At 38.2% G+C, this 26,736-nt stretch overlaps 1 protein-coding gene across 1 annotated transcript in view; it reads left to right on the top strand.

Moving 5' to 3' along the window:
* CTNNA3 (catenin alpha 3) overlaps positions 1 to 26,736 on the top strand; it is a 471,555-nt gene that overhangs the window by 308,536 nt on the left and 136,283 nt on the right. Inside the window, exon 10 of the mRNA XM_026851990.1 lies at positions 5,099 to 5,191. Coding sequence (XP_026707791.1) covers positions 5,099 to 5,191 — 93 coding nt within the window. The remainder of the gene's footprint in view (positions 1 to 5,098; positions 5,192 to 26,736) is intronic.

The raw sequence follows: 26,736 nt of genomic DNA, 5'->3' as shown, positions 1-26,736 counted from the left end.
ACAGCCTCCTGTGCAAGGATCAAAGGAAGAAAATCTCTGCTAACAGTGAGACATGAGAAAATTATCTATGCATAGCCACGTACTCATTTTGTTGTTTTTATTTTTTTAACATTGAGGGCATTTATGTCTGTTGATAATTAGAGATGTTTATGACATGCATTAACAGTAACTCTCCACACTGCCTTTTTGGAATCATGTGACTGCTTTTTAATGGCTTGAGTTTGCTAACAATTTACAGGCAGACACTTACTACTCTAATACACCACTTACTCATTTGTTCTTCATATTTTTAATTTTATGTATATCCCTGCCTGAGCTCCAGAAATGACTTACTCCATCACCCACGCTGCTTCTCCTACTTAAAGATGTAAATGGGTCCCAATTGTACAAGATATTTAGCATATGCTTAAATTTAAGCATATGAAAACTCCCACTGAGGCAAATGGGACTGCACACTTAGAGTTAGGTTCACACTCAAATTGCTCATTCAGCGCTAAAAAAATAAAAAAATAATAAAAAAAAATCATATACTTGGCTTCCTGATTCCTGCACAGTCTAACGTTACCCCAGGACTTTGTCGTGTTTTGTGACTTAGTGGCAGGGTTTTTTGTAAATACTCCATTGAACAGTCATCCTAGTAGGTTCTCTCTCTTCTCTCTTTCTTTGCTGAGGTGTCAAAAATTTGCCTGTTTGTAAGCATTTTTTCCAACGCAGCTCAGAATGAAGAATCATTCCTGGAGAGCACAGACTGGCACCCAGCTGCAGGAGCCCAGCATTAGCTGTTGTTACAGGTGTTATCCTCAAGGTGCAATGCACATTGCAGTGGTTTGTTTTTGTTGGTTTTTTGTGGCTTTTTTTTTTTTTTTTTTTTTTTTTAAAGTTCTGTTGGAGCTGATTTCAATCAGCCTCTAAGAGAACTTTGTCTTCGTCCTGACAAACTTTGCTCTTCAGAAAGACTGATTTTCTGACTGAGAGGAATCTTGGCTCTTCATTTTGCAATTTTATTTATTTTTGAGGTTGTGGTGTACTTGGGCTCGAAGTCCCTTTAAGGGAAGTTATTGACTTTCTTAGAATACAAAAGAGATGTGATGTATTTGTGTAGCTTGTGTTGCTTAGGGGAGAGACTGTGGTGTAATAAAGGAGTTTGCTGTTTGAGAAACCTTCCAAGATGTGCATGATACTTTCAGGTGATAGGTCTTCTCTGAGCTGGGACTTGATTTTCTTATGAGTTAAAGGTATTTAGTATTGATGAAACAGCTCGTCATCCTTAGTTGCAATAGAGCTTCGAAAGACACTTCAGGTTCTCAGATGCCCTGCTCCCCTATGGTTGGAAAAATCACACACACACACACACACACACACACACACACACACCCACACACACACCCACCCTTTGACACTTTCCATTTGATTTATTTGGATTATTGTGTTTTGAATTTGGTTTAAGGAGCATTCTTCAGGAGCTGGTGAGAAAAAAATACTAACAGTGAGTGTACTGATGGCTGAGACCATGTTAATGATTTACTGGAATCTGGGTTGTCTTTTGGGTGGAACAGCTGTTAGTCTAACCACCTGCTGAGACGGACAGAGAACCCTTTAACTTATGCATAAACTACACGTAGAAAAGTGGTGCCACTTTGTTGTGGTTTAACCCCAGCCAGCAACTAAGCACCACACAGATGCTCACTTACTCTTCCCCGCCCAGTGGCATGGTGCAGAGAATCAGAAGAAAAGAGTAAAGCTTGTGGGTTGAGATAAGGACAGCTTTATAACTGAAATAAAATATAATAACAATAATAAATAATAATTTTAATGAAAAGGGATGTAAAAAAAAGAGAGAGAAATAAAACCAAAGGGGGAAAAAAAAACCAAACCAAGTGATGCGTAATGCAATTGCTGACCACTCGCCGACTGACACCCAGACAGTGCCCAGGCAGCAATCTGTCCCTCCTGGCCAACTCCTCCCAGTCTGTATATTGGTATGGAATATCCCTTGAGCTAGTTGGGGTCACCTGTCCTGGCCATGCTCCCTCCCAGCTTCTTGTTCACCCCCTCGCTGGCAGAGCCTGGGAAACTGAAAAATCCTTAACTTAGCATAAGCACTGCTTAGCAACAACTAAAGCATCAGTGTGTTATCAACATTATTCTCACATTAAATCCAAACCACAGCACTGTACCAGCTCCTACGAAGAAAATTAACTCTATCCCAGCTGAAACCAGAACATGCTTAAATGCCAAGAGAAAAAAAAATTCTACCCATTTTCTAATGGAAGCTAAAGATTTGCTAATGTCGATCAAAATGAAAGGCAGACGACTAAATGCAGTGTTGGTAGAGCTCTGTAGTGTGAGTTCCAAATACCCAGCAGAAATATGTAACTCCATAAATTTATCTATTCTAAAGTAGCCAAATACTACTTTCTTTAACTTTATTGTTTTTTAAAAGATGTCTAATGTAAATAATGCAGACCTCTGTCATTGTTAAGTGGCTTAACATAAATTCCTAATGCTTATATCCTTACTTTGCTGCTTGTGCTTTGAGAGTCCTATTGTGAATTCAGCCGTTACCAAGGAATACTTAGAGCTGAAGAACTGGAGGGGAAGTGTAAAATCAGAAGTTTTTTGTTAATGTATATAAAAACCCCCCATGGCTGTTGTCTTCAAATAAAAGAGAATATTGTGAATTAAGAGATCCTTCCCAACCTGAGCATGTTTTGTCAGAGAAGAGCCACGCTTTTTCACCCTTCTAATCTTCAACATGATCTGGTGACATATACATAATTTGTCCCCAGATGCTGATCTGCTGCATAGACCCATCAGCACAAATCTGTTTAGAGTTCACTCTCATCTTCTGAGCAGGAGGTTGCACTACATGACCTCTGGAAACCTTCCAATTGAAATTATTATTCTGTAATTTTATGACACGATTTATGTCAAGGTCTGGATTTGTACCAAGATGTTTCAGCTGGTGCTATGGGGAAACAGGATAAAAATTGTTTTAAGCTGTCTCTGTATCTGCCTTGCACATCAAGACAGGGACAAAACATTTATTGCTTACAGCAGAGAACTCAAAACTGTTCTTACTGATAAAGAGGAGCTACTTGTTGCACATTTTTGCAGCAGATCCCAAGAAATTAAAAATAAAGTTTCTCTGGGAACTGTGAAATGGAATTGGAAAACCTGAGGAACCTTATGGCAAAGAGAAGAAGCTGCTGAGAGAGTATTTCATCCTGGCAGAATGGCTTGTTTTTTTTTTTTTTTTTTTTTTTTTTTTTTTTTTAATGGTTGAAATGTTACTGTTTTAGGCATTGAGGAACTCTTTAAGAAGCAGGTCAATAATATTTGCACTGAGCCTTGTATAGTGCTGCTGTTTCTATATGGTGGTATATTAATGCGGTGTGAAAGAACGCAGTATTACATTTGGGATATACAAGCAGCTCAGTGACTGCTGCAAAGAAAATATTCAAACCAATGTGAATTAGTTGTTGTAACCAATATTGAAGAATCCTGGCCTTCAATCCAAATGAAATAGTTGCGCTTTTTTTGAGGGGAGGGAATCGTGTCTTTTAGAGGTGTATTTAGATGATACCCAAACATCTGAAGGTAACTTCCAGCTGAAGAGTCAGGAGGGGAAGTGTAGGATCAAGACCAATTTTTCTCAAATATGTTAAAAAAGCCTGTGGCAGATTACTTCAAATAAAAGAGAATACAGCTTGAGTGCATCTATGAACATTGGATTTCTTTGATCTTAGCCCTTATTTTTTATGTGGACAAGATAACATACCACACAGGTATGAACCAGTGAGTTGTATTGGAATACCAGGGATAGGATCATAAAGTATTTCTATTTAGGCATGGGTGTCTGTGAAACGCCATGGATTCTAGCTTTCATCCTCTTTAGAAAGTGTCTGTCTTAGTGTCTTCTGAATTTTGGGTAGGAAAAGTAATGGGTTTGTCTATGACTGAACTAATTTCTCGTATTTATATCAATTAAGAATAATAAAAGCTTTTGGTAATAGATTATCATTGAATTATTGTTCTTTCCTAGTGTCTAAAACCTTGATAAATTAAGATTTGCTTTTCTTTTGCAGCATCTCGACTGTAGAACTCATTGCATGAGTTTTGAATAATTACAAATGATCTCTGTAGATCTGTGTTTATATCCGTGTTGGTATTTGCAGCACTACAGAGGTTTATTTCTCAGGCAGGTCTTGATCTACATTTAACACCGGAGTGACATATATGTATTATAGCTACTTCAGGGAAGGCTATGAAGTCTAAGGAGTGAGTAGTAGTTTAGATAAGGACATCATATAACTTCATTAGGATGAAAAGATCTACTGGATCCCAGCATCCCAACCCCTCTTTTGACTCTGTCAAGCCTGTCTGTTGCAACCTGTTGAGTTGCAGTGAGCTGAAGTTAATGCTCTTTTTCCTTCATCTCTTCAAACTTGTTGAACTGTGGAGCATCGTGGAAGAGCTTTTTTTCCTTTCAAGTAAGCTCTATCTCCATGGTTGATAATAAAATAAAACAGAAGATAGACTTGTCCTTTCACAGATTTCAAGCTTCCTTATACCTTTTCAGCATAAGTTGCACTGATATGACTATTTCAGTAGAAAATCATACCACTAATTAAAATAATGATCTATGGATAGCTCAGGACATAAATCATTCTGTGTTTCATTACAACAAGCCAAAGCAAATGTTATTTGATCTTTAAGGTTTTAAAAGCAAGTTTAAATAAAAAAAAAAAATTAAAAACTGGACATGGTTTGAAGGTCTCTGAAAGATTAAAAAGCATGATCACAAGCAGTCTGGCTGAAGCTTTAGGCTCTTTGAAATGTCCTGATGTTATCTAAACACCACTCTACAGCTATTAGGTGCAGAATCTAAAGGGGGAGATGTCATATTTCTTGTTACTGTCACCCCTTTCCCTAACTCCTCCCCTCCACACACCCCGTGTTTCCTTGTTCAAATATGTTCTTTGGTAAATTAATTTCCCCAAGTAACAAAAGCTTTCTAGCAGAGATGTTTTTTTGGCAAGTTTGAGAGTCTGGGGAGGAATACTTGCTTACCAAACTGTTTGTTTGTTTATTTAAGGTTGCTAATCTCGCTTGTTCATTGTCAACAAATGAAGATGGGATGAAAATTGTCCAAATGGCAGCTAATCACATAGAGACTTTGTGCCCACAGGTATGGCTTTTTCAATTAATTCCCATGACAGCATACACTGTATTTTTGTCACACAACATAGATGTTTAGTCATGCTCCTTCAGTCTAAATTCACATTCCGTCAACGCAGCTCAGTGTGGTAGATGGACACCAAATGACAAATCAAAGGGAAATACTCACTTAATTTGTTTATGTTTTCTTAGTGGTTAACACAAAAATTGTTACTAGTCTGTATTGATTCGAAATGTTAAAAAGCTGTAAAAATTGCAATTGAAGAAACATACTGCTCTGTTTCTGAAATTAAACCGGATTGAATGAGCAGTGTAACGTGATAGGCAAACTGGGAGTATTACTGTAAGAAAACAGAACATATTTTGACCTTTAACTTGAAATATGATTACCACTTGATTTGTTTTTTTTGTGTACGTGAATGTTAAAGTATGGATTCTCTTTATCACCATTTCAAAAGCCTGAGCTTTTGTCTCAAGCAAATGAATGGAAAACAGCACAGCTACAAATACATTTTTTGGTGCTTATTGTCTTATAAAAAAGTGTATTCACTCTGTATTTCTTGCGTTCAGAATTATGGAGATATAAAAGCTTCTGCAGTTACATCTGTTTAGAGCAAAGATTTTACTGATTTGTGTGAATCTGATCTAAGTGTTTCAGCCTTGAGGCTGCATAATTTCAGGATCATTAGTTCTTTGAAGAACACTGTAGTTTACACAGTGGCCTAAATATTCTTACCCTTTTGTGTGTTTGAATGCTAAATGTAGTTGAAATAGAAAGTGAAGAGCAAATATTAATAATATGTCCAATTACAAGCTTGAGAAGTCCATTTTATGCCTGTTGAGTAAACGCAAGGCTTGGGAAAAAAGAAGCTTCTATCAAGGAAACATGATATTCTGAAAACAGATCGGTGTTTTCTCTTGAATCATTCAGTTTCAATGTCTATTTTTATAACTTTTACATTTCTGTGTTTCACATCCCACTCCATTTAATTTAATGTGTTACTGGTTTTGTAAGAATATTGCTGGCTTGTAAGAAAACTTCATGAATACCTTCCTCCAGCTTCTTTGTTTCTCCAGGGGTACAAGTGCACCTTTATAATACATTATTATTCATCCAGATGTAGCTTTTTAATTGAAAACCTACGCTTTCAGTATTGCATCTGATAATAGAAACTCCTAAAATCTAATTTTGACTAAAATATTGATTTTCTCCACAGCCATTTAAGTTGCTAGGGTTTTAATTTCCTGTAGTAAAATGGAAGTTTCTTGTTTGGGTTTTTTTCCCCATTTTTTTAACCTCAAGGTAAACCAGGGGTGAATTAGTTGATTATAGATCTGTCTAAACAGAGAATGTGGTATGCACATGATAAGATTATATTACTATTAATGATGTGTTCGTTGTGCAAGATTTGCTGCTTTCTTAGATAAGGAACATTCCTTGCAAAAGCACTTGGCATTTTACCTAAGTAAGAAACAGCAGAATAAGGCTCCTGCATTTTTCAGTAAATCAGATTATGCCATATCATTTAAAAATCCTCCACAGTAAAAATAATTATCTCTTAAAATCCCTGCAGGACATTCAATTAGAGTTTGGAATGGGGAAATTTGCATGTAGAAATCCCTAATGTCCTCAAATCTTTAGAGTAAAAAAAAAAAAAAAAAAGGATTTTATGTTTACGTGCTCTGAAAAATGTATTTCTTGAAAGGAACCATATGGTTTGGATTGAAATCTGAAATGGTTGAATTAAACCCAAAAAAAACCCCAAACGCCACACCTCAACCCCCGCAAACACACCGCTGAAACTTCAATTTGCTCTTCTTCATCCAAATTCTATTACAAGAATCCATCTTACGCTCCTAGATTCACTGATGAAAGTCTAAGAAACTGCTTAATACTTCTGTTGTTCTCGATGCTATTTATAGGGGATCTCAAATCTCCTGATTTCACTCACACGCTCCTGCACAACTTCATGAGGAATTTGAGAGACTCCTATCAGTTTTTGTGACAGGTTGGAAAGGACACAAGGTGTTTTGGTGTGTGGCCTCTCCTGGAGGATGTCTCGGCACTTCTGTTTCAATTTCAGAGCATAAAAAATATGTATAGACTCATCTTCCCTCACTCTAAAAACTCTCAGAGACAGATGATGAATGTTCTGGTCATATTTCTTTTTGCTTCTTTCCTGAAAACAGCCCTGTTAGAATTCTGCTCTAAATCAGGCTGATTATTAGTTTGGTTTGCAGTGTGTTAGGATCTGTTATGGGTGTCTGGCTTTTCCGGGTTCACTTTGCTAAGATGTAATTTTTCTTTCAATATGGAATTCAATTCAGAAATTACATAAAACACAGAATTACTACTTTTTAAATGGGGGCTCTCACCTTTCCCACAGAAAGAACTCTTTGACTAAAGATGTTTACTGTATGCAAAAGCATCCGGTAAGCATCCTATCTCAGTGCAGTTTTCAGCACTTTCACAGTCCAAATCGAAATGTTTATTTCTAGGCAGGTGTATCTGTCACCTTTTAAGTAATTGTTTCTTTAAATTTAAATATTAAATGTGTTATTTAATACCCTTCAGTAAAATCACACTGAAAAGTCTACTGTTAGTAAATACTTAATAAAATGGCTGACTCCCAAAATGGAGTTTAGACAGTCGGAAGTCCTGCTGATAATTCTCTAAAACCAGCTGCCACTGTTCTACAACCTGCTGGTCATGGACTGGAGCAGACAACGTGTGGTATGTACTGGCCTGTGTTACCTGAGCACTGATGTGTAACACGCTTAGCGTGTGCTATCTTGGGTTCATTGTTACCGCTGGGTTTTCTTTTTATATTTGCTGTCCTTTCCCCTCCTACAATACCTAAAAAATAACCAACCCCAAAACCTAATGAAAAGAGCATAACACCTGGCACGTTTGTGGAATGTACAGTTTTAATTCTCATGCCATCTTTCCTTGCTACTTGGAAATTAATATGCTGTTAGTTATTCTTAATATTGCTTGGTATGTGATATACCTCCAAAGATAGAAGCTGGAATTTTTGGCTGTCTGCATCTGTAAATAAATCATGTAGAGGTAGATAAATACCATGGAGAGGTATTAGGCTAAGCAAGATGCTGAGCTGATCAGTGGGAAGATATTTATACACATATTTCAGGTCATTTAAACACTGATCTGACAGCTGTCTTTAATATTTTGTATTTGGCTTCTCCAGCATAATTAATCTGTTTTTTTTTCTATGCCAACATGACTGTCTGGAACTGACTGTCGTATTTTGGCATCACAGAGCTGCTTCTCTATTGACGCGTGTACCTGCAGTGAGGAGAATGGCAAAAAACGCCAAGACTCCTTGCAGGAAACCAGCCCCTACACCTTCCTTCCTTTGAATTTTAGTGATTTAAGCACTGCTGTAGTGATGCTTCCTTTCCAATCTCTCTAGCAGACAGTATTAAGTCAGGTGCATGTTTTTAAGGATCATCTTCCACAGTAGGTTGATCACACCTACAATTTGGCACAAAGTATCATGGAAGCCTTCAGCAGCCTGGCAGTTAGAGCAGTGTGCCCCACCTGTATGAGTATTCAACTGAGAAGCTCTAATTTCTGAGCCCAACTTGCATGTTCTCTGCATTCTGTTCTAAAAACTGTGATCATCGCTTTCCTATAAGTTGCTTCCTGTAAGGTTGCTCAATTTTAAATGTGAATGCCCTATACAATCTTTTTCTCAAAGTTATGCATTTTATCAGTGTGTTTTTCTCTTATAAAAATGAACAGGGGAATTGAGTCATTTCTTTGAGCTATGTTTTGATTTACACTTAAATTATGTAGCCCTTTCAGGTTGATACAGATAGATGGATATTATTTGCTTCTGTGTTATTTTCTAGAAACTAGGTACTGTATTGAACAAACCTGAAAATACTCATTGATAAAAATGAGACTTGATAGCTAATAAGTGGGCAGCATCTTTTGATACCTTGCATTTTTCAGGTATTGGAGTTTAATTATGTATTTTATGATGCTGTGGATTTTTGAAGCTAGCAGTTTAAATTTCCTATATATTTACTTTTTCATGAGAGAAAATCAATCATCCATTTTGTTATTTTCTCTGGTACATTAAATGGTGGGGGACACTGAAGAAGTTTTTTATTAGCCTTATAAAAACTCCTTACTAATATCACTTTAATAACCACAAATGTTTCATCTTCTTGGTTGAACCATCTGTGCGGCATCTCCTTTTATCTGTCTTAATACATTTTTCTTCAAATACAGCAATCTTGTGTAAGGGCAGAAATAATGGAGAGAACATGGCAAATCAGTGAGTTCTCTACCATCTGCTTTACAAGAGAGAAAAGAGATGATAGTATCTCTATCAGACATCTTCTTAAGTACCATCTCCAGCCTTTCAATTGAGAGATTAATTAAAAGTACATATCATGCCTTAATAATATTTCTAAAACTAAAGGAATGATATTTTGGAGAAGGGATACATTTTTCATGTAGGTTTTCACCACGTTAGCGAAGTCCACACACAATGCTGCTGAGGTTAACGAAGAATTTGTCGTTAACCTGGATAGGTATGGTAGTCTGCTTGAACATTACTATGTTTAATTCCTTCTCTCCTGGAACCTTTGTTCCACAACCAGTTTAATCTGGCATACATCATCAGTGCTGCTGAGGACTTGCTCTCCCTCCCTGCTCTCAAGCTGTTATTTGTGCCTCCTTCCCTTGTGACTAACAACAGCAACTCAGTGATCTGGGTCAGGAAGTTGATGCAGCTGAGAATTAACCCGGGAAGCAGGTATAAGCAGGTTAGTTGTCATTCACATCAGCTGCCTGATGTAGTTTGCTGTGTGGATGTATGAACACTTCTTGCTGTCTCGAGGGGAGGAATGAGGGAAAAGGAGTCTGAAGGTGGAGCAGGCCGCTGCTTTTGGTGGCAGTGCGGAATAATGCCACGTTGGGCTGATGGTGGCGTAGCTTTGGTGTTAGAAATTGTTTGGTTTTGCTATTAGTAGATAGCTGTTGTTACCAGATACCAGGAGACACTGATTGCATGGAAAACGTTGTTAGTCTAGTCCTCAAGTATTATAATACTGTATGATCCTATTTGGATGGATGATCCTTTGTATTATCAGAACACTGCAGTCTTAATGGGATGGGCAATCTGCAGAAAAGAAACATGTACAAACCCAGCTGTGCTCTAGTTTCCAGTCTGGCTATCTGACAAGGACTGAAAAGGATACGAAGACTAAAACCTTTCTCATATCTTCTAGCATCATTTACTGACATTAATAGTTGTAGGATGCTACCTTTTTCTGTTTGTGGAAATTGAGGTTTGTTGTTTTAAAAAGTTGATAAAGCATGTGGCCTTTTAGCTGGTTGGAATACTATGGAATCCTAAAGCTGTGGGCGACCAAAATGTATTGGAAGACCTAATACTTTATGCTCTTACACAAATAGACTTAGCTAGATGTTTGCTTTGGCTTGAACTTCTCCAAGAAACAGTTTGAAGGGGGAAAAACATAATTCTATGACTCTTAAGTTCCTCTGAAAGTCTCATGCTGGCTGTGACTTCTTGGCTGGTTTATGATCATACTTGGAGAGAGAATAATTAACTACAAAACGCCTTGAGGTTTGCAATCTTAACTTTCATCTTCCATCATCTGTTGTGTTAGAATCCTCAACAAATTCCCAGTTTGTAATATTAAATAAAAATACCAACCCTAAGTAGCCTCAACTTCTGTAGTAATACAGAAGCTGTTCTGGTTTATCCTCTCTCCTGCTTGCCCCACCTGCAGTTAATGGACATAAGACATGAGAACGATCAAGTTTCTTAAAGTTGCTGGAGGGCAGTTGCTGTAGATTCATACTGCACAAAAGTACTATGAATGTTTTATAAACAATTTCTTTTTCCCTGTGCCTTTAAAACTTGAAAATATTCTTCTTGGAAAGGTATTTCTTTTTTATCCCTTTAACGTCATCCTTTTTTTTTTTCTGAATTTATAAGTTTTCTGGAGACGCCACATTTTGTTGGTGACAGTCCTGCAGCAGAATGCGGGGGAAGGAAAGCCAGGCAATAAAACATCATTATTGGAGACTTGTAATAAAAATCTACCCTACTGAGTCTGGGGAGAAGGGTGGTCAGACAGTAGGAAAGCTTGGAGTAGTACAAGACAGCAGAATAATACCGCTGTTGAGAGATGTAGTTTTGCATGGTTTTTGGAAGAGAGGGGACAGACGACAATAAAGAGCAGAATATAAAGAGCTATAGCATCCAGTAATGGAGAGGTACAGATAGCATAGATTGACAAGGGGAACACGTTCCTCTTGGCGAAGGGAGAAGCTAAGATCTTTGATGCAGGGTTCCATCTGACATAACTTTTGTTCTGTGGCATTTGGCATATCACAATCATCTGCTTTTCACCTAATTTTGAGATAATTTTCAACTGGAATACTCAAGGTGTGATGGGGGTCCTCATGGGTGCTGGTGGTGTAGCGGGTGGGGAACAGAGGCAAGCACTGAGCCTGGCAAGCACCAAGGGGATGGGTGAGGTAGACATAAGTTCAGTGTAGCTGTAGCATTGACAAGGTGGGGCTGCATGGTCCATGTTCTTGTATGTGCATCTATATCCTATGAGCTGAAGCTAAGGAACAAGATTTTTGGCAATTTCTAGTGTCTTCTGCACAAGCTTGGATAGCAAAGGCACAAGAATTTTCTTTTTTTTTTTTTTTTTTTTTAATTTTTTTTTTTTTTTTTTTTTTTTTTTCCCTGCACACCCACCTCTCCCTCTGTCACTGATGCAGGGTCAGACTTCAGTGATGTGGGGAAATTCTAGCAAGTCTCTGAGGGAAGTGTCTGACCTGGAGAAGTGTGAAGAGGTGAATCTTGCAAGTTTTGGCTGATTCACGCCTCTGATGAGCTCCCAAGTTTTTAAATTGAGCTTTTAAATGGTTTGTGTAGAAGTAGCATCAAATCCAAGGCAGCAGATGACTACCCTTCTTGTGTTTTCACGATTTCTTCCTGGAAACTAAAATGCTAAAATGTCATTAAAAAAAGACAAAGAGAGATAATGTGATCTGCAAGTGGATTTTCTGTGTTATATTTGCAGAATAATAAATGCAAAATACATCTGGCAAATTTGACTATCTGCTTTACTAAATTCCAAAGTAAAAGTCATTAAGGAATGTATCAGTAAGAGCAGTTTAGGAAGTAATAGTGCAAGTAGCAAATACAGCACCAGGTTTTTTTTTGTTTGTTTGTTTTCTGCATCTCTTAGATGATTGTGCATTATTGTTGGTATTGACACAGTCTAATTTGCTATTTTGAGTTAGAAAAAGCTTCATTTACCCTCCTAAAGCTGTCACTACTATTTCAGACAGGATAATTCCAAGCAAAGTTTTCTCTCTAATTTATTTGGAACATGCTGTGTGACGTGATGTGCTAGCTAGATGTGAACTCATGTTTATGTTTATGCATAAAATAGAGATAAGGCACGTGTGTTTCTCATTATACCACTTCTGCCTCCTTTCCATGTTTTTCTGGGAAAATGAAAAATGAATTTTAAATTAATATCTGCAGTCACACTGACTTTGTGTTATACTGTAGCATCACTGAAATTCTTGAAGATTGCGGACTCTGTTGCTCTTGATGGCTGATCCGTATCATTTAGGCAGAACTATTACCCCCATACATGTTTTTTTGGGAAAGATGTTCTCATAAGGATTTTTTTTTTTTTTTTTCTGGATAGTACACTGCATTCTTCTGACATTCATTCTACCCATACCTCATCATGGAATGTATAAATAGTGACACTTCAAAAATCACCCCATTTCTCATTCCCTTAATGGTACCTTTTTCTATTGGAGGGAACAGCTTGCCTCTTTCTTGATGCTGTTTTAAGTCGATATTCTGCTGGAGGTTCTGCATGTGGAAAATAGGCTAAGACATTAGAAAAATAGTACCAACAACAGGGGAAAAAAAGTAGTCATCTGATGGTGGGTAACATACAATTTGGGTGGTGTTGGGTTCCTGTTTTACAGGATGATAATGTGAATGATATGTAGGGACCTCATTTCATGATTATGAGTCTCTGCACTTGGGCTTCAGAAATGATTCTTAATAATAACAGAGGAATAAAGATTCCTTCCAAGGGAGGGGAAGAAAAGATTTTCTTTATTTGAAGAATATTCTCATTACCTGCCCTGTACTATCCTCATCATCTGAAAGGTAACATGGGCTTTGTGTTGGTTTTTGCACCTCTTTCAGCTCACAGGGTGTACAGACTGTACGTGAAATACAGGACAAAACATGAAAACTAGGAGCAAATGTGGAAATACTTAACCTTCCCTTAACGTCATGCACACCTGCTAAGATACTGACAATATATTGTTTTCACTTTGCACCATTTTCTTAATTCTTTTGGGTTTTACGGCTTTTTTTTCTGTTTGGCTGCAGAGGGTTTGCTTGAAAGAATTCTGGTAAAAAAGTGATTTGAAACTCTCTTGGTGGGAGATATTACACTCGGGGAGAAAAACAACCTCACCAACACAAACATCTCGAAATGAAGCAACAAGGATCTTTGGGACTACAGTTGTTTGCCAAGGGGACAAAGCAAGTGTTTTGTTACATTGGTTTCACTTTGCAGCTACTTCAGTGTAACACATCTGGTGGTGTGACAGCATTTGTTTTGGAGGAACTTGTAAAAGCTTCAAGGTGTTAGTGATAGTTTTATGCTCTTATATATCCCCAAGCAAGCAGTTATTCTCTTTAAGGTATCATATTCCACTTTACAGTATTCCACAGGAATGTAACTGAACTCTTACTACACTTCTGTGATGAAATCATATGATGCTGATTATTGTGGGCTAATTCCACGCATATAAAAGATATTACTGGAAATAATCTTCTTATTTTAGAGTTCTCCTTTGTTCCTGAATATATATAATAGACCTGATTTGTCATGATGCATTTGCATAATGCTCATGATGCTTTCTTAATCTGTTAGCTCCCAGATTTTACTGTGTCTTTCAACTGTTCCAGTGTTTTCATTCCCAAGCATATTTTTCCCCCTTATGCCTTTACAGGATGAATTAGTGAGAATTAGATTTCAGTTTTTCAGATGAGGTGATGCCATTATGCACACTGTGGAATTGTAGTGCTTTCAAGACTATTCCTAGGGTTTGCTAGGCTACACAGACAACTTGATGTGTACTTACAGCATGTTTTGGATTTGTTAAGAGCTCTGTGAAAATGTTAGCATTGCTGACTTCCATAGTTTTCTCCCAAATGTGTTGTCCACATCTCTCCCTGCTAGGATATTAAATAGATGTCAGTCTTAAATTACCTTACTCTGAATTTTAACTGTCCCTTTCAGTTAACTTCCTCAAATATTGAACTGTTACCCACATAATTTCTGATACCCAGTAATTCAAATTAGGCTTGGATAACTGGATGGTAGTTCTTGTCCTGGTCAAGGATGTTTAATTAACCTCTAATAGTATGAGGATGTACTATAGAGAATGTTCTAACCACGTGACAAATATAAGAACATCAGTACAGAATCATCTGACTTCGTTCATGTGTAGAACCAACCATGGCTGAAGCTTTAGTGATACAGTTTCAGTGAATTAATAGGCTATTAGAATTTAAATATTTCTTACAAGTTGTGCTGGTTTTTACTGGGAGAGAGTTAATTTTCTTCCTAGTAGCTAGTATGGGGCTATGTTTCGGGTTTGTGCTGGGCACAGTGTTGATAACAGAGGGATGTTTTAGCTATTGCTGAGCAGTGCCCCCACAGAGCCAAGGCCTTTTCTGCTCCTCACCCCACCCCACCAGCGAGGAGGCTGGGGGTGCACAAGCTGGGAGGGGGCACAGCTGGGACAGCTGACCCCGACTGGCCCGAGGGATGTCCCAGACCATGTGGTGTCCTGCTCAGCATACAGAGCTGGGGGAAGGAGGAGGAAGGGGGGGATGTTTGGGGTGAGGGTGTTTGTCTTCCCAAGTGACTGTTACGTGCGATGGAGATGACTGAGCACCTTCCTGCTGATGGGAAGGGCTGAATGAATTCCTTGTTTTGCTCTGCTTGCGTGTGTGGCTTTTGCTTTACCTGTTAAACTGTCTTGATATCAACCCATGAGTTTTCTCTTTTACTCTTCTGATTCTCTCCCCCATCCCAGCCGGAGGGGGAGTGAGCTGTCTCGTTTTTAGTTGCCATTTGGGATTAGGCCACGACACAAGTATTGAGTCATCTTATTTAACTGCAAGCAGGCTCCCTCCATTGCTGGTCCTGCTATTATCGAAGACAAGTGCCACACCTGAAGTGTTGATCTGGAAGCAATCCTGCTAGAGAAAGAAAGAAAATAGTAGGTTTGGGCTGCTTGGCCTTTTCTTCTGTTCACAGATGTGGTGTTTTAGGTCCCTTAAAAATTAACTGAATGAGAGGATTGGGAAAAGAAGATTTGAGTGCTTGTAGGTTGCAGCAGAGAGAGAAAGCCTCGGAAGGTCCTTGGAGCCAGCGATGAGGGGCCAGTAGAATGCAGTGAGGCCTTGGGAGGACAGAAAAATCTTCCAGCGACCAGAAAGGGCAGGGCAGTGCTTCCTGCAGCTGAGACGCTTGACTGTGGAAGCAACAGATGAAAAGCTGAAGCTGGGCTCTTCTGTCTGCATGAGTGACATGGAATGTATTTAAGGATGTCTGTCGGTCCCACTTGTTCACTGCACTGTTTCTATCTGTTCATTCCAGAGGCACTTTAGGGATTTTTTGACCTCTATGTCCCCATTTCTGTGTAACTTCTCCTAAAGCTTTCTGCTTGTCTGTCTATTCAGCACCTCATTTTTGTGTCAAGTTTAAAGCTCACTGATGTCTTCAGCTCTGATTTCCTTTGCTCAGATCATAGCATAGTTCACAGATGTTATAGGAAATGTAGGGCAATGACATTTAGACAACTGACTACTGAAGAAAGTTGTAATGGTGACAGTTTTGTTAGGAGTCCCAAGAGGGAATGAGGAACTGATTGGGTGGATTTAATTTATTTTTAGTAAGTTGTTTGGGTTTTTTTGTTGCTGTTTTGGTTGGCTTTTTTTGCATCATATACTTCAAAATGTACATGAAGCAACAGTTGCAGCATACATGTTGAGCTTTACTGATGTATCTTTTTTAAATCTCAGTATGTAAATGTAATCCATATGTGTGTTCATCTTACCAAATATTCAAAGACTGTAATTGTAGTGTTGTTACACTGCAGTTGTTCTAGTTCCATTGCAGTTATGTTTTAGGTCTGTAAAGATTGCTCTGTGAATAAATAGTCCGTAAGGACCTTTCTATTTTATATGCAGTACGCTATAAATTGGACTAGAGATTTACTTGGATGTGAAAACCAATAAACAGAAGGTTAATTACATAAGCTTCACTTTTATATTGTAATTTCAATATACAGCTGACTTCATTGATAATTGTATTCAGACGCAGGGGTGTTTAATGCTGAGCACCTTTCAAGATCTGTAAACTCCCATGGAGAGTTTCCTGCATGCCTGCGTACTCTGAAAGCTGTACTGTAGCTGTATGAGTACAACTTGTGCTGTTGACAGTACGGCTTATCCCGGTTTGATCAGCAAACTCAGCTATTACCAGTGCTGATCATTTTGATACCAGTATAGTTGGTATACTGTGATAGAGCCTTTACATCGCCTAAGGAAGTGCAGAAGCAGCTTACATCTCTGACAAGCGTTGCTATACCAGGAGGCTTTGGTCTCAATTTTATATGTTTATACTGAACTGCGGATGGTGGAGCTCCAGTTCTGGATGGAGCACTGTTGAAGATACGATGTCCACCATGGTGTTGAGCATAGAATAACAAGTGAAACATTATAAACAGAACTCTGTTTTGATTTTTTTTTTTTATTTCCTCCTTCATATATCGGTATGTCCTGAGGATTATTTCAGCCTTCCATTTCAAGAATTTTCTTCTCTTGAAATTAAAATTTGCTTTTGAGAATACATTGCTCAAGGCTTGATAAAATTCTGTGAGGTAATCTGTGCTTTCTGAGAAGAATCTAACCATCCCCTCCATACACAAACCATGGACACAAAGTTAATTGTTTAGTTAGAAAATCAAAACTGTAGCAAAAATTATTTAAAGCAATTGACCAGTGTTATGATTTGCTTAAGTGAGATACTGGATACTGGATTCATATCTAATACAAAAAAATATAGTTTGGGGAACAGTCTTTTTTGGTTGACTGGAAAAATGCACTTTTGATTTTTGAAATAAACTATGGGATTAGTGTGATCCACCCCACATACCTTGAATATCATAGCCGAAACATTCCCTGTGTCATTTACAGACACTGCATTCCATAGGGCAGAAACAGAAATGTTTGTTTATTCTCGTTACTTCAGTTTCAGTGTTGTAAAATAGAAAAAGTAAAAGTTCTTAACAGCTGCAATTACGAATTTCATGGAAATCAAGCACCTGCGATCTGACCTGCAAAAACGCACCACTGTATTTTGTGATCTGCTGTCTGCTTCACTTGTCAGGTCAAGTGAATTAGTTCTGGAAGCGAGTTGCTGTCAGATGGATTTAAAAATCAGGCTTCAAGTGTTCAGTCTATTTTGCCCTCTGTCCCCCCAAAATAAACTATCCACCCAAATGTGAATACTGAATACTTTACTGCATTTTCAGTTCTTTTCCACTAATTTTTTTTTTTTTTTTTTTTTTTTTTAAGCTTTTAAAATTCTTCTCTCAGAATATTTTTATTAGGGTCTCTGCTTAGTTCCTGGAGTGTAAAAAATAATTTTGTGTGCCTTTCCTGTAGAAAGTTTCCAAATGCATTCAGAAATGTGCACGTAGTCGCTATGTAAAGCCAAGACATAGTTGTGTATGTGGGTAGGGGGGAGCTTTAGAGGACTGTGTTTGGTGGTGGTGGTGGGTTGGTTTGGTAGGGTTTTTTTTTTGTTGTTTGGGTTGGGTTTTTTTGTTTGTTTGTATTTGGTTTTGTTTTCTTCCTCAAGAGTGCACCATGCCTCTCAGCAGTGCTAGGCTGTGTTGGGAAGTATGCTTGAGTGAAGTTACGCAAATTGTTTTAATAAAGTATAAAATCTTTATCCCAGTGTAATAAAAGCTTATTCCAGTGTAGCACTAGCAACCACTGCCCAGATATCAGGAGATAAAAGCTATGCAGGATTGTTTTTAATTTCTAGCCTGGAGATCAATAGCGTTCATAGTATTGTCGGTTTACCCCCTACCCCACAATTCGATTTGTTCATGAGGAGTTGCTTTACCTGCGTGCTCAGAATTTATCTCCAAGATTCTTGGCTATAGCTTGTAATGACAGTGTAGAAATTAAATCTGCCCTTAATGGCTGGTATTTGAACAGTGGGTTAATATATACCAACTTGAACAAAGTGACCTTTTCTCAAAGTTTAAAGCTACCTAATAACCTCAGAATAAGTAAATTCGTATTTAACTCCTAAAATGTATTACCAATCCTAGTCAACTGTATCACTATCAAACAATATGTCTCCAGTGCAATCCCTTCTTCCTGCTTTAAATGATTGAAAAGGAGGAAGAAAGAGAATTATACAGTTATTTAAATGCTAGTTCTGCCAGAATAGGGAGTGCTTGCAAATACGACTTTGAAATTTTAACCATTTCATTTAGTATTTTAGAGGTTGCTGTGTTCTTATTATTGCATCGTTATTTCTTGCTGGAATTTCTGAGTCTGTCTGAAGCAATAGGTGCCTTAGTCTTTTCTGAACATAATGTAAAACTTAGTCATGTGTTTATCCCACCGTACCACCTGTACATCTAACTCTCAGGACTATCGATACTTGATAATGCTGCTGAGGTAGAAGTTTTTCAGGGTGTTGTGAGAGGACGTGGTGTGCTGTGGGTGGAACTTTTCCTGTTTTCAGAAGAGGAGGGAAGTTTCTTGTGGAAGTACAATCTTGCATTGTCACTGATATGTCACTTTTGATATAATGATTACACGATCTTCCTTAACTTTACATCTCCTTTTAGGTATTTCAGAGGGTGTAGATTTCACCTTTAATTGGCGATTGAATTTAAAAGCTAATTTTATTAATAAATATAGCAAGCGATCTATTTACTCTTGGAATGCACTCATCCCTTGGGTAGAATTTGTCTATTGACTAGAGCTGCGTTATCAACATGATCTCAGTTTTATTTAATTATACCAACTGAAATCCATTTTATGATTAAATACTATGCATACAAGATACTCAGCTTTCAAAGCTTTAAAATTGTTATGGGTTTCTCGTATCTTTGTTATTTTAATGACTTTTTATGGCAGATGACAAAGCAACAGTGTCATATATCCCTGAGACTTTTTATCATTATAGTGGGGTGTTTTTTGGCTTGCAAGGTTGGTTTTTGGGTTAGTAGTAAATACAGATGCCTTCTTACAGAGCTGGGGGATGTCTGGATGTCTAAGCTCCCCCACTGCATTGTTTAAGAGAAAAACAAAGCACAGCTTGACAGAAATAAAGTTCTGCACAATTTTCTGTTAAAAGAACAAAACCAGCCGACTGCCAACATGTTTCCTTGGTTTCTTTAGCAGCAGCCCTTGTGTCAGGAAATACTATTGTCCCGATCCAACAAGTTTCAGCCTACATTCAGCTCAAAACTTTTTACCCCAGTTGGAACATGAAATTTCTGGGAGCTTTTGTTCTGGAGCAAGTATGGACTTTTCTTTTTTTTTTTCAGGGAGCAGGGTGGCAGTTAAAGCTATCGGTTTTCAACTACATTTAATTATCCTATAATATTAAGACACAGAATAATTCTCTCTCATAAGAGATTATATTAACACATATACAGTAGGTGCACAGTTTTAATACAAAGAAATATGAGTTAGTTTAATGGTTGGGGCCAGGGTTCTCAATCATGTATCAGATTTTAGAGACATCACCTCTGCATGCAAATTAAGAGAACTTCATGGCCTTTTACATCTTCCATGAACATGAGCACTTCTTCAGAAATGCCAGCTTTACAGACTGTTGTGTTTGCTAATTTGGTGAGACTAGAGAAGGCAACAAGCTTATTTCCTTGTTTTATTTAATTAAAACACTGATAAAAATATTCTCTTGTAATGTTACTCCAACCCTGCTATGCACTTCTTACTCTTCTGTTGTCTCCTTTTGCCTGACCTTAAACTGGAGGACTCATCCTTACCTTAAGGCACCATCTCAGCCAACACTGCTTCCCTCCCTTGTGTGACAGGATAGATGTCTGTCGGCCTCCAGTTTATTTCCAAGATAAAGGAGTAAATGTCCCATAGTCTAAAGCTACCCCATGAATCCTCTCTGGGTGTGTTGGTTTGTTGTTTTTTTTTGGGAGGGGTGTGTGTGTTCCTATTTTTTGTTTCTTTGTGTTTGTTTTTTTTTTTTTTTCTTGTGATTTTTTTTTGTTGGTTTGTGGTTTTTTTTTCTTGATTTTAACCCATTATGCACCAGTGTAGCTCCCTGAAAGCTACATCTACTGTGTGTACTTTAAATCTCATTTTAGCTTATCTCTCTAGAAGCTAGTTAGCAGAAGGTATGTAGGATTATCTTATTATTTCCATCATTTCACTCTGTCCTCAAGCTTCCCTCAACCGGTGTAATCTTCTGTTATTGTTCTGTTAACTTCTTGAGACTGGCTTTCATTTAATTGAGTGTGTAGATTATGGTTTATCCTTTACTTGTTGAGGACATACGTATGTTACTGCAGTACAAATAGTAATAATAAATGCTGTCCTCAGCTAACTTGTGCTCAGAAGTGCAAGGAAATATTTGAAAACTATTAATTTAGCTCCTGGCAATATGCCTGAGCAGGAGGAATAACAACTTTCTGGTAATGTTTAGCTGAAACATCTGGAGAAAAACTAATGACAGGTAATGATGGAATTAGAACAGCCTAAATATGATGTAATAAAATAGACCAGGAACAAATTATAACCCTGTTTTAAACCAGGAAGCAGTGATGAAACAGTGACCTCAGATTAGTTTTGTTCTTATTGTTTCTTGAGGTCAGTTCAGAAAATAAATTTACACTACAAATTATAATTGGATTGAGGTAGAAAAGCTAAACTTCATGAAGCCTTAGAAATCAGCTGAAACTTTTCAGCTTGGTCTCTTGTTGGTAAGAATGGGAGAACTTTGGTGTGAAGTATGTAGTGTTTGTTTGGTTGTTTTTTTTTTTTTCTTTTTTCTTCTTTTTACAGGAAAAAAGGCTTTAAAACTCCATTTTACTTGGGTGATAATGTATCTCTTCAAGTTTCTTAGCCCATACTGACAATACTCCAGTCTAAATCATACATGTTGTGGGTTTTTAGGGTCTTTTGTATGTGGGTGCCACTGGTGGCTTCATTTTTTTTTTTTAATTTCTAGTTATATTTTGTTCTAAACCTCAAAATATTAGTGATGTTCAAGTGTTTCAAAGGATTTTAAATACATACATCATATCATTTCTTAACAAAAAACAGATAAAGCTTCTTGCCAAGTTCGATTTTTCTAAAATCAAGTAAAAAGAAAAAAAAAAAGATAATATGATTAAAAAAAAAAACCACGAGACTGGTCTTAATAGACAACATTGTGTTGCACTTTTTGGGTGAGCAAAAGTGGCAGGTGCCTCTTGCTTGCTGTTTTCGTTCCTATTGGATCTGAGGCAGATAGGCTTCTACAACATGAACACCAGAACGCTGAGTGCCCCCTTTTTCAGTCATACTGGAAATGTCCAACAAAGACTCTAATGGCTACAGATTTGGAACTACTTATAAGTCTATACCAAGAAGCTTTTCACGGTTGCTGCTCCTAATTTAATACATCTTGGCTAGCATGGCAGTTCCAGATAGAACAACGCTAATGGTAGACCTGTGCTTAGCCAGGATTTAGCAACCCCGCTTAACCCATGAGTCTGTCACCTTGACACGATGCTCAGGCGAAATAAAGACACATGGTCTATACCCCGCTCTGCAGTCTAGCCATGACAACATTTACATTTCATTAATATTAATCTGAATTGTTTTATGGAATGTAGGTATTGCCACATTTGTGGAAGTCACATTTATTCAAAGTGGAATTAAGTCTTTTCTTAATAGGATATCGAGCATTAGGAGAATTTGCCTTGGGAACCATAAGGAACACTGTCGCTGGAGTATTTATTCAGGATTAGCTGCCTTTATGTAGAATGTAACTGATTTAACCTCCAGCTGTAAAATTCCTGAGGGAAGCCTTAGTAAGTTTTATAGTTTGTGTTATTTAGGTGGTCAGACTAGATGATTTGCAGATCTTGTGTAGCCTTAGAGTCCATCGGTCTGTGTGTCAGTGCAATCTCTGTACCGTTAGATGAGGATGCCTGCCTGTGCTGTAGTTTTTGCATTTACTGAAGCTTTCAGGACTTTATTTCCAGAGATATCTGGAGTCATCTGGATTTCTAAATTCACCCATTTAGAAGACTTTACTACATTCTGTAACAGTTTTGGTGATCTTCCCAAGCAGTTTACCTCTTTATTGCATTTGGCAAGATGAAAATTTTATGATTCTTCTGATACTGAAACAGCTTTTTACATAGTCTCATTGTTATTTTGGGGTAAATTTACCAAAACAAAGAAGAAAATACAGGAAGAAAGACTTTATTGTATTCAACCAGAAATGGAGTTTGATTTTCAGGTAATATCTTACTGGAGGCTTGAACAGAAATGTTAGAAATTGCTTGTGTAATATTTCAGTCTTGATGGACACATTTTAAAACCTAACCTGTTCAGTTAGTGTGATGAGTGGAAACAGGACCAAGGTAACCTAAGAATTATAGAGGTGAAATTTTGAGCCCTAGTTCAGAAAACTGATCCTGTGAAACTGGATAGGAATGAAAACAGTAATGTTTCAACTCCAGCAAATTTTTTACCTTAAAGAATATTGGGGTGTCTTGCCGATTATTAGGCCTAGCATAAAGGACACAACCAGCATAAAGATGAACCAATAACCAAACTGTATTTGATACGAAAGGGTCAGTACATGGGTGAGCGCTGGGGGTACAAACAAGTCAGTCAGATTGTACATAATGGACATCAATCCCACTGACCCCAACAACGACACCGCACGACCAGCAATGGGTGGGATAAAGGGTGACATGCAGTCTCCCATAGAAGGGACGGGAGACAACCGAGTCAACAAGCCAAACACATCAGACCAAGGAAGCCACAGACTGAAACTCTGCACAGCCCGGGTTTACAAAAGCCAGAGCTGAGTGGAGCCCAGTCCCAGGAGGCGGGAGGTCCTTCCCCAGCAGGGAACTCTGCCCAGGGCACCCACCTCACAGACAGACACCCCCCTGCCTGCAAGGGGTCCCAGCTGTTATCCCCAGGTGGGACACCTGACCTTGGGTTACTGACTGCGGGACCCCTGGGGCTCCTTTACCCAATGGCTCTGTCTGCCAGGCCGCCCACCCTGGGGGGAAGCCTAAAGGGAAACTCACCCCCCCTTGGGAAGGACTGTGGGAATCACCCACATGTCAACCTTAATTTGGGGCTTGGGTTGAAACCCCAGTATTTCATGGGGTAGCTGCTGTAAAGGCAAACAGAAATGGACTCTTATGTATTACACTGTGTGGAAAGTTCTTCTGTCTTTGGCATTGGTGTTGAAACAAAGAAACCAAAGATTATTTCTTGTATGCAACTGTAGAATATCCAAATGTGATCAGATACACAGATCCTGTTTTGGGTTTAACAAGCTCAGAGGATATTTAATTGGGTGCTGGTACTTGGCCACACTTTCCTCCACCTTTGTAGCCCATCTCCTGGAGCCTTTGGGCAGCAGACACGAGTACGGTTGTACAGCCAGAGCTCTCAAGGCTTTATTGCTAGCTCATGTTGTAGACTGCTTGGTGTCTGGAGGATGGGACCTAATAAATCATGCAGGAGTCTGTGTGCTGCAGAGCCTGGCTTCGTGTGTGTTTCTCACCAGCAGAGTGAGAGAAAGCATCCCAGTTACACTCTTTCTGGAAGCTGTTGGCAAGTTTTCCCATCTCACGCTATGGTTTAGGAAGCAGTTGTGAGATCAGAGCAACAAAGGCAGAACAGATCTGCTGCTTCTGTGGTAGCTGTGTAGTGTTTCTTCCTGCCTGCAGCAGATCTATGCAGTCTGTATCCTAGAAACAAAAATTGGGCTGGATCTCCACCTGGCAGAAGCTCAAAATCTTTATTGTGTAACCCTTAGCATGTACAGGGATTGGCAGTGAATTGTTTTCTGGGTGTGTTTTGCATCTTAAAAATAAAAAATCATGAATTGTATAGAAATATGTGCCGGTTGCTTGAAACATGCTTTCTAAAAAGTACTAAATTTTGAGGCTTGACTAGTAAAGGCAATTATTTATTTACTTTATCACATTTTCAAATGTTTACAATTAGTATTGGAAAAATATTAGTTACAAATTAATCATCCCAACTCTTTTAAAAATATCCCACAGTATGTAGATGATGCCTGTTTGATGCCAGCCTTGATGCTTTCCTGGTGGGATTATAAATTCTGCTCTTCTTCTGTACTATAAGAAATGTTATCGAGTCAGGAAACCATTTCATTTTAGCTCTATTTTGATGTTGTATCGATGTCTTGTGTAGTCCACTTTCCCTTTCCTCACCCACCAACACAGGATCAACTCTTCCCTGGTTTAGAGATTTAAAATACTCCTGGCAGATGTTTTATCTACCTTACTCTTAAGTAGCTCCAGTGATGGAGAGTTTAGTCTCTCCAGGCAGTCTGGTTTTGTGCATATTAACTGCCCCTTCAGTTAGGCATTCTATTTAAGGAAAAAAACAAATAATAAAATCCCAACACAGCTTCTCTCTTGCAGCAGTTCTGTCCGGTACTTCCTGACCTATTCCTGGTGGCAGAGATTGATAATTTAGCAGCTACCTTTTATGAATTTGAAAATTGTCATATATCCCCGCACTTATATACTACGGTTTCTATATGCCACCACTATTACTAGTCCGTTGTAGCACAGTCTTTCTTACAACCAATCTGTGACATAAAGAACTGCTAGTAATAGGCTGAGCAAAATGGTGAAGGTTCTATTTCTGTTGCCTATACACCAGCATATACTGATCTATTAAGGTATCTTGCAAAATCATTTTATGGCTTTTTTTCAGGACCAACGTGCAATTTGAAATGTTTCTTCCTTTTTTTAGAAAGCTGAAGGTAACTTGGCATATATTTTATAGGGAATGTTTTTTTTTATTATTATTCTTCTGCTTCTCCTACTTGGCTTTTTAATTCTCTCCCATTTGCCTCTGCATGCAGACCTTGTCCTGTTGTTACACTTTACATTTTCTGGGTATAATTTTCAAACAGCTATAAGCACCCAACGTTAAGAATGCCGCTTGCTTTATAAATTCCTGCTCTGTGTGTGTACTGAAATTTTTCTTCTTTTTCTCATGACGCATTGTGATCTGGCTGATGCAAACAAAGCTTAAGGTAGAGTAGGATGAATTAGGTAAGTGCAAATGCTTATCAGTGTGGCTTGTACCTTTGGGGGAAAAAAAAAAAAAAAAAGTCTTATCTCAGGGCAAAGGAAACAGAGTTTTGTACTAATTCCTAAAATTGTAAGTTCCTAAAATGATTAAACTGCTAATATTATTTTTAATATTATATGGAAGTACAGTTATTACACTGAATTTTCTTTTTTATTATCTACGGTTCATACAGAAGCACCACCACAGGCAGCATTGTCTCTCACCCAAAGCCATTTGGGCACTGAGCTGGAGCTTGGTAGGGTTGCGTTTGTTCCACAGAAGTTTCTGTGAGGAACTGGAGGATGTGATACATACTGCCACCAGAAGTGGTACTCCCGAAGTATCAAATGCAGAATTGTTTTAAAAACATGCTCTGTGTGCAAATCTTGAGTCACCATGTTTTATTCCTCGTTTTCCATGTCTGGGAGTTAAAATTGGGCATTTGTGAGAAGGCCTTGCGCCTCTAGTCTACACCTGGGAGAACAGTGTTTAGGAACTGAAAGCTCAGTCTGCTTTAAAGGGGATAAAGGAAAAGGAAAGGGTATTAACACAGGCCCTTTCCTACTGTAGCATGTGTGGGATATTTTATTAGTTTTACCAAGTCACCTGGAATAGCCACAGTACGCAGTTCCTTACAGTTTAGAAGTAGAGTTGTCTTAGCAAATAAAAACGTTTGGTTTATTCTATCGCTGAAGCTCCTTCAATCCAGTAGAAACCTTAAGCAATGGGCTCCAACACCACACATCCTGAGAAACATAGTAAAATTGGAAAGATAATTGGAAGCCTAGTTCATAAACTGCTTACAGTTGCATCTTTTGAATTTTAAGCATTTGTTTTAATAAACAAAGGAAGTTTGATTACTGGTGAAACTGGAAGCCATTTGAGACTGGCTTTAGCGTAGTGTGTTACTGCCTACTTTAAAGTATTTATTCAAAGTGTGCGTTTAGTGCAAAAGGTAGTTCTATAATAGGGAAATGCTGAACACTTATCTGTATAAAAATAAACCCTAATAAGCTCTTAAATTCCCTGCTGTAACTCTTTGGGAAAAAAAAAATAA

The sequence above is a fragment of the Athene cunicularia genome, assembly GCF_003259725.1.
Source record: "Athene cunicularia isolate RWA chromosome 6 unlocalized genomic scaffold, athCun1 chr6_part2, whole genome shotgun sequence".
Taxonomy (NCBI): Eukaryota; Metazoa; Chordata; class Aves; order Strigiformes; family Strigidae; genus Athene; species Athene cunicularia.
Note: the sequence above shows the minus strand (reverse complement) of the source record. Positions and strands in the feature narration are given on the sequence as shown.